Source organism: Simochromis diagramma, unplaced genomic scaffold (genome assembly GCF_900408965.1).
Source record: "Simochromis diagramma unplaced genomic scaffold, fSimDia1.1 OVJJ01000091.1, whole genome shotgun sequence".
Taxonomy (NCBI): Eukaryota; Metazoa; Chordata; class Actinopteri; order Cichliformes; family Cichlidae; genus Simochromis; species Simochromis diagramma.
In genome coordinates, this window is record NW_024386901.1 from 157,929 (window position 1) to 167,081 (window position 9,153).

The 9,153-nt window shown below is 47.1% G+C and overlaps 1 protein-coding gene across 1 annotated transcript; it reads right to left on the reverse strand.

Annotated features, from left to right (window-relative positions):
• Positions 1–1,279: 1,279 nt before the first annotated feature.
• LOC120735451 lies at positions 1,280–7,042 on the reverse strand. The gene is made up of 2 exons (XM_040034848.1): positions 6,404–7,042; positions 1,280–3,937 (listed from the first exon to the last, which is right to left on the reverse strand). Exons 1-2 carry the CDS (start codon positions 6,573–6,575, stop codon positions 2,589–2,591), a joined length of 1,521 nt encoding a protein of 506 aa, XP_039890782.1. The 5' UTR covers positions 6,576–7,042; the 3' UTR covers positions 1,280–2,588.
• Positions 7,043–9,153: the final 2,111 nt, after the last annotated feature.

Below are 9,153 nucleotides of genomic sequence, written 5' to 3' on the forward strand. Positions count from 1 at the left end.
ATGCCATTGTTATCTAGTCTTAACTTGCCCCACTCTCTGAACAAGCATTTTGTCTTAGGGTCAAATGTTCTTAGCTCTTTGGGCAGTGGTTTTGAATCTGTCTGTTTACACTGTAATACAGGGCTTATAACAGGATCAGACTTTTGCGCTTCATTAAGCTGTTCTTTTGGTATGGGTGTGAATGTTGCTTCTGCTGGCTCACCGTCTGCTGTGACTGACATTGCTGCAGCTGAGAGTGTCCATGCAGCAGGTGTGTCTTTCTGTACCTCAATGGCCTGGATAGCAGCTGCAATAGTGTCCGGTGGCACTTCCTCCGAGCAGTCTCTCATCAAGGTTTCGACATCAAGTGGCATTCTTGATAAAGCATCTGCATCACTGTTTTCCTTCCCTGGTTTGTACTTAATGGTGAAGTGAAAATCAGCGAGCTCAGCGACCCATCTTGATGTGGTGGCATTCAGTTTGGCTGTTGACAGAATGTACGTTAGCAGGTTGTTATCGCTGTAGACAGTAAATGTTGGGGCATAGTACAAATAGTCTCTGAATTTGTCAGTGATAGCCCACTTCAATGCTAAAAATTCTAGTTTTCCTGCATGGAAGTGGTAGTTTTTTTCAGCCACTGTTAGAGTACGGGAGCCATAAGCAATAACTCGCAGCTTACCATCTTGTCTCTGGTACAACACTGCGCCTAGCCCTTTGTGTGAGGCGTCTGTGTGTACGATGAACGGCTGTGTGAAATCTGGGAACCCCAGCACTGGTGGGTGGAGCAAACAGTCTATTAGTTCCTCAAGCGCACGTTGATGCTGGTCAGTCCACACGATTTGTTTTGAGGAGGGCACAACTTGACTGGCTCTCTTTGGTCTTGCCCTTGTCCCTTTTGTGGTGTCTGAGTTCTCTGTGGTTTTGTCAGCTTTTAACAGTTCATACAAACAACCTGCTTTTCTGGAGAAGTCTTTTATGTATTGTCTGTAGTAGGAGAGAAGGCCTAACATTTTTCTGAGCTGACCAACATTTTGTGGTTTTATACCTTTGAGTGCTTTGACTGCTTCAAAGTCTGCAGGATCCACTTTACTGCCCTCTGCAGACACTATTCTGCCCAAATAGCGCACCTCAGACTTAAACATGTCACACTTACTTGGCTTAAGCTTTATACCAAAGCCTCTCAATCTCTGGAGCACTTTTCTCACATCCTCCAAGTGATCTTTGAACGTTTTGCTGTAAACTAATGTGTCATCCAGATAGGGGATGCAGATGTGGTGAGGAGTATGACGAGTCTGACTTCCTGACCCAGCCTTGTGCTATTAAATCATGCAGGTAACTTTTCATCTCTTGGTAGAGCGGCCGTGGCACAGACAGGTATGTTCGTTTGACTGGTTCGTTGTCTTTGAGTGATATGGTCATTTTCAGTTTCTCAATACAGCCTATATCATTGTCTGTTTTAGAGAAAGACTGGCATTCCTCTCTGAGCATCTGTTTCGCTAATACTCTCTGCTCTTCACCCAGGTGGCTAAGATCTACAGGTGGGTCCCACTCTTCGCTAGCGCTACACTGGGCTTGTGTATTTGTCTGGTTAACAGTAGCTACAGATGTGGCTTTTTCAAACACCTGGGCAGGTAAAACAGCTGTAATAGTCTGAACCGAGCCAACTAATGTACGGCCTGGAATGACAATTTCATGGTCAGTTGGGTTAGAGACACCTAGTGTTATGACAGGTAAAGTACCCTTCTTAACTTTAACCAAAGTGTCAAAAAACTCAAGATTGTCTGGCCACTGGGGGTTTAAGTCTGGCTCAAATATCATGACCATATCTTGTTTAAATGGCCCTGCTGCTATATGACCCTCAACATGCATGTGGCTTTTTTTTGGTACAGTAATACAGTCTTTCTTTGTCATCACTTTGTACTCGTCAACTGCATCTGCACTAACAGCCTGTATAAAAGCTTTCACCTTGTGTCTTTTGAGGCTGGGAAATGCTTTTCTCACTGTGCTGTACAGTTTAGCTTGGTCAGTCTTATTCACAATGTATTCAATTACATTGTAGCCTATAATAGGGCATGTGAGCTGAAAGCCTTTCATTACCAACATGGGGATGGTCAATTTCTCAGTTTGTTCAGTTCCGGAAACAAGTTGGAAGGTTGTCTCAACCCACCCAAGATATGGCATGTTGGTCCCATTTGCTGCGGTCAGGGTGAGTTCAGATGTGTCCATAATATCTGCTACATCTCTCAGCTCTGTGTGTGGCAGATAGTCCTTTTTCCACTTCTCATCGATGATTGATACCTGTGAGCCTGAGTCCCATAGAGCTTGAAGCCTGTGGCCGTCCAGAAAACACTCAACCAGACATTGCCTGCCCACCAGAGATGTGACTTTGTGAGGGGAATTTACATGAGCTGGCGGCAGTGGTACCTGGACAGTCTCATTTTCTTTCTTAGTCTTTAAGCCAGTGCATTGTCTCTTATGTTGTCTCCAGTGTTGTTTCTGGCATGTTCTTGAACAATAAAGTGCGTTTTTACATGCTGAACACTGTCTCATGCCTGACTTTTCTTGTTTACAGTTGGAGCAATGTTGGGACTTGTGGATGATGGGCATGGTTAACACTCGTCCCTCGGTGGTAACCATTGCTGGTTTAAATGTTTCTCTTTATATGGTCTCATACCTCTGCTTCTACATCCAGCCTGAAAGTGTTCTCTACTCCCACAGAGGTAGCAGTGGGTGCAGTGCTCGTTGACTCCATTCTGCTGGCAGATGTGGCACCTCCTCTCACGGCGGGCTGGACTACCTGTGTAGTGCTGTACAGGATACTGAGGGGGTGGTGGTCTTTGACGGGGGCCCTGGAAGCTATAATACTGCTGGTCCCTATCATACTGCATAACTGGTGGTGGGGCATATGACTGAGGACCAGCCACCGGCTGCTGTAGAGTCTCTTTAATCTGAGCTATCTCTGCACTGAGACCTTTCAGGGAGGCTACACCTGTCTTAAGCTCCGCTAACTCAGTTAAAAGCTCGGGTGGTATCTTAGCTTTAACTTCTTTCACATGGTTCTTAGCCGGTGACACATCATCTGACTGCACTGCACTCACACTTGTAGCAGTCTGTGATGCTAAACATCTCTTCTTGTTTTTCCTTTCTGCCTCATTGGCACAAGCCATATTTAACCTCTCTAACAGGAGTTCATCAGGTGTCTTAGAGTCTAACAGGAGTGGCTGCATATCTATCCTGACACTGTCACTCTGGAAGCCTGTCAGTATGGTGTGCAAACACATACGCTGGACTAAAGCTGGGTCGTATTTGAGTCCTGACTCTGATTCTTGGGAAGCAAATAAGACTTTCTGCTTTAGATCTAAAACTCTCATCAGGAAGCTTTGAGCAGTCTCTTTTGGGGTCTGTACCTCAGAGGCAAGTTGTTTATACAGTTCGGTGGCGCTCTTCTCCTGGAAATGGGAGCGCAGTATGCGGCGTAGAGTCGGAAGGGTGAGTTGAGCTTTTCCCTCCAAATAGCTGCGTAGTTGTAGACCTGGCAAGATAGCTCTGATGACAGCATCTACAATGTCAAGCTCTGAGTAGCCTCTGCTCAGTCCATTTTCGATCTGGTGAGCAAGACTGGAAAATGTCAGTTTATCTTTTTGACCTGGTTCGCCAATCTGGCCTGATATTTTGAAATCTTTCTGCCAGTAAGGGCTTGGTCGTTGGGGGGTATTTGACACAGATGAGTTAGGGACAAAGCGGTTACCTTGGGAGTGAGAAACAACCGCTGTGTTAACTGCATTAGCTGTCTCTGTTACCAGTGAGGTTGCAGTGTTTGGTTGCTCTCTGTGTCCTGAATCACCCTCTTCATTTGCATTTGGTTCAGTCTCAACAATTGTCTCTTTCATTACTTCAGCAATCTTATCATTAAGCAACAACAGTTCTGACATTCCTTCATCCTCAAGTACTGTTATACCTTCTCTCTCTTTTTTTTTTTTTTTTTTTTTTTTTTAAATGACATCAGAAACAGCAGTATGCGACATTACGTGATGGCAGAGCTTCAGTTCATCCTTTGTCATTTTTTTTTTTTTATTTTTTTTTAATAAATAGGACAGGGGGAATGAATGAGAGAAAGAGGGGGAGAGAAAGAAAGAAAACCAAAGGGGAGAAGAGACGGTGAGAAGGGGGGGGAAGAGAGAGAAAAAAAAAAAAAAAAAAACCTCCTGGGTCACCTGTATGGAGAAAGAAAAAACAAACAAAAAACAAACAAACAGAGGAGACAGCAAACAACAAAGAGCAACATAATAATAGAGAAAACAAAGCACCATCACAATAAACTAGCTAGTCATAGATATCAATAGTTACTAAATAATAAACGATATTGTGCAGCACGCAAGATAGACAGCCCACAATGTGCTTTGAGGCAGCAGCCAAGAAAGCTGTAGTCCGCGTCTGTGAATACCCGTGTGTACACCTGTGTGCATACCTGTGTGGATCAGCATGCTTGCATTCCAAAGGTTTCTCCATGTAACGATCTGCTAGGGAGTGTGGGGAGCCACAGCCCCGTCCTCCAGGGCATGAAGCAGGTATGGAGGAGATCAAGACTCCAGACATCCAGAGGCCCCCAGAACACAAGAGACCAAGGAAGACCAACAGAGGGGCAGCCGCGCCACTGTCCCAGTAAGAGCTGAGGAGAGTCCCAGATGAGGGCTCACTCAGCAGCCGCGGAGCAGAAGCCAGGGGGAGTTGCAGTGACGCGCCCGTGAGCTCCGCCGGCAGCCAGCTGTGCCTGAGTGACCGAGCCCCAGGCCGAGAGGCCGGGGGCACCCCACCTCCGGAGTGGCCCGAGCGAGCCCCAGGCTCCAGGCCCCGATAAGCGGCCGCCAAGGAGTGAGCCGGTGTGTACCCGGACGCCCACCCCCAGACACAAAGAACCACCAACGCACCGACACCTGAGGGAGTCCGCCACTGGCAGGGGAAGTGGTGGTGGGTGGAGATAGGCCTCCAAACCTTGGAGGGCCTGAGATGTCCCCAGAGAGGTGGCGTCTGATACCCAACCTGACATATAGACACAGACATACAGGCACACACAGACACAAACCTCCATTCCCACCCTCATGCTCTCATCGGCACTTACTCCACACTCAACCAACATGGAGACAGACATAGAGAGACACTGTACACACAATCACACTCCCCAAGCGTACTCTACAAACCGGGTCTAGGTACCCTTGCCCCTGGAGGGGGGAATTGCACCCAGACCCAGGTGGTGTTACCCTTTTCCCTGCGGTGGGGAGAGGCAGACCACCCTGACTCCGCAGCAGCAGGGAGGCCCCACACCCCAGACCGCAGTCGGACGGCCAACTCCTCCTCCTAGCCCCCCCGCTCCAGCAGGCCGCAGAGAATGGGGGTGGGAGAAGACTCCAAACCTCCCTCCACCCGCTCATTGTAGTGTTGATGCATATGTGTTCTAAGGTGCAATTAAAACCCAGGAGGGCATGGAGCTACCTGCCAAGGAGCAGCAGGTAAGCGCATAGTCCCTCCTGCTAGCCCTCAATGACTAAGTGTATTTAAAATTGAGAGGTGGGCAACGACGTCAGGGGTGAGGTATACACCCTGATGGTAATTTGGACTCCGTGATTGTGCCCACCCCCAAGATCCTATATGTATGTGTAATGAGAGTGTGAATAATGTGAATGTCTAAGTTGTGGGATAAAATTGAGGCAGAGGCAGCCAGAAGGGGACAGAGGGGGGGGTAGCCTCCTCTGCACCCTGGTGACATACCCCTACTCCAAGGCCCTGCATGTGTGGGTGGTTGTGGAGGAGCGGGAAGAGGGAGGCAGCTGGAGATGGGGAGGGAAGGAAGGGAGGGGCAGGTAGCCCCTCCCTGGGGCCAGCTCCCCCGCTGACCCCAGTAGGCACTCCCACCCTTCGCGACCCGCCAGGGAAAGGGGGCCCAGGCCCATCAGACCGGGGCCCAGTGCAGTAGCGCCCCCCGGCTCCACAGAGCCCTGGACAGTCCACCCAACCCCACCACAGAGAAAACTGCACCCACCCCACCATCCATTCATCTTCCAGACTACATGAGACAATAGACGCCCAGGCTGAGATCTTCCTCCACCTCTCCTGTGTCTCCCCCTCCTGCAGAGAGTTCCTGAGGAGAGGAAAGCTCCTGCAAGGTGTGACAATCTCCCCCACCAGTTGAAGAGCCCCCCAGGCGGCTCGACGCACCGGCGGCACCCCGCGCCAGGGATGGGCCCCCATGCACCCACCCGCCCACAACCCCGGCGACACACAAACCAGGACCCAAGGCCCCGAGGCCCAGCCAGGGCCCCAGCCCAGATACGGACCGCCCCCAGAACCTGACGCCCATCCCGGACCCACCAAGGGGCAGCCAGGCTACCAGGTCTGTAACCCACATTCATCAGCACAGACCCTATACCTTCTCTCTCAATGTGTATTTGGATGTGTGTTAGCAGTGACAGTCGTGTTTTTCTGCTAACATCTATTTTCTCTGCAATGCCAAGGAACTCGCAGATTGACACTAGTTGATCTTTGGACAGAGTGTGCATTTCACGCACAACCTCTTCTCGCAGCTCTTCCACCGAAGACATTGTGGCAGTAGGCAGGAAGAATTTTGCATGTACAGGTGACGCTGAGCTGAGTCGTTTTTGCAGCCCCTGATGATCTCTGGCTGGCCTCAGGAAACATGCGCTAAAACACAGCTACCAGTTCGCCTCGACAGCAACACTTTCCTCACTGCAGTCTGCCTGGGTTGTAGTGGGGGGATTTAGCTGGCTTGGACTACGATGTGCAGATTGTGGACACCGGACATCTAAGCAGCTATCCCAGCGGTGCCTCCAAATGTTACACCCCTGAAAACAGGGGGAAAAGAATCACGAGAGTGATTATGACTTGCGTCTCTCATGCAGTAGTTTATTGCAGTGAGGAGAACGCGCGAAAGCCCCCTAGTGGAGAATAGAGACACTACTAATCGATCCCAGAAAAGGCTTACTAGCCGATCACTGATGTATAGATTGTAGTTCTCTTAAGTAACATGAAAGCCATTAATATAACATGAAAAATAATACACTCTTAACCATTTTCTTACCATATTTACATTATTTTCGTCCTTATATCAACTGATATGAATTAGTATTAACTGAACAGTTTTATATGCAATAGTCATTCAACCTGTCACAAGAGCACGTCGTACACCTTAGTTGTCTTCCTCAACGTCAACGTCGAAACTCTTTCATCTTATTTAAGATTGGCTATTCAAAATCTCCTCGTGACAGTCCTTTGGAAGCCCAGTAGCACAGCTCTCTGTGCTGAAGGTGATCACCGATCCTCCTGAAGACTCTCTCCAGGCCTCAGCTTCCATCTTGTGGGCGATCCTCTCAGTCACTCCTTCTCGTCATGGCACCTCACGACATCTACAAATTAAAAAAAATAACACTCCTCTCGCCACACGGCTTTTGCCATGTGTCAACTCCCCAATGAGACATGTACAAGAATATTGCACAGTCTCCCTAAAACAATCTCCAGGGTTTCCCACTTGGATCAGCTTCACTCCAAGCTGTAACCCTGTGTAAAAACATATTAGTCAGCAATTAAATGTTTAGCTTGTTTAACTCCCAGCTCCACCCAGAGCCTGTATCCTAGAAGACTAAGTCTTAAATTTAAAACAACTTCACATTTGCAACCAACTGCAGCTCATAAGTGCAATGAAGTATTCGGCATCACAGAGACAAGTATCATTGCAGGTTTATTCTAAACTCATTAAACTCCTACTGTTTTCCATAATTTGTTCAAAATCATTTAACATCTCAACTTAATTCCACATTGTAATCAGTGACGTCCCTTAAGTTTGCCAATCACCATGAGCCCAACAGTGTGGTCAGATAATGAGCCCCATGTAACTATCCTGTAACCACTGCACATCTGTTCAATTGTCACTTGTCTGTCTGTGCTGAATCCTTTATAAGCACCCTTAAAGAAAAACAAACATTAGCCAAACACACGGTTCATCCTGGTTGTCAGGTGTCGGCCATCCAGATTCCAGAGGAGCTGTGAAAGGTCATAAAATTAACACTCTGCTGTGAAAAAAGCAACAACGGTCTCATCACAGTATGTCTCAAACTGTATTCACTTCTCCCCTGTAACATTGACATTTTCTCCAATATTTTCTCAACAACACAGTGTAATTTCATCATCAACATATAGCCTGTAACTACAGTTTCCTTCACACAAAATCTCAGTAATCCTGTGGTAGAAAAACATCATTAAGTTGTGTCCTGCTATAAATCACATGATCAAATCACATGATTAACCATCTGCTGTAAAAAGAAATGTAAATGTTAGCGCTGCGCAGGTGTATACACTCTTTCTCACAGTAATCTCTGTGAGCAACACAAGGTAGTGAATAACACACCCATGGTAAATTCACAGACACAGAAAATTTTAAACTAAAAAGGTTAAATTTGCAGAGTTCACATAGTCATGTGACACAAGTTTCCTCCTGTGGTCTCCTTCTGCTCCTGCAACAGAGACACACACAGAGATACATCCACACCTCTGTCAGGTGGGTGTTAACTTCACACAATGGTGTTAAGTCAGTCAGTCTTGTCAGCTTCCCCATTTATTTTAGAATTCTCACTCATTCACTCAGTGATTCTTTCTTTTGCTGATTGTGGAAATTATCGTCGCATTCGTTCCCACGTTCAGCAAAACCGACGACACTTCAAAAAGAAAAAGAATTTAGACTGGATTTCCTCGGTGAATCCTTTTGGACAGGAACTTGTTTCCTAAATGTCCCAATAAGTGACTTTCTCCTGAGCCCATTTTAATTTTGGAGAAACTCACTTTGCAACAGTTTTCTCAACGACGAGTCGTATAGCGCTTCTGTTCTAATCGTGCAGATCTGCTCAAACAGAGATCATTAAACAAAACTTTCAGTGCACCATGAAAGTAACAAAATAAAAGGAAAGAAAGAAAATAAAGGAAAGCAAAGGAAATAAAGGCCTTGTTTAAATCACGACACGTGTTCTTCATTTCAGGGGGATGAATCGTACCAACCCAAGTGGCAGGCTCAACTTAGTAACAAAAGACAAATCAGCAGCCAGTTTAATCTCAAACATTCATCGAATCACACACAACATACAGCATAACCCTGTTGTCTTAGCACATAAT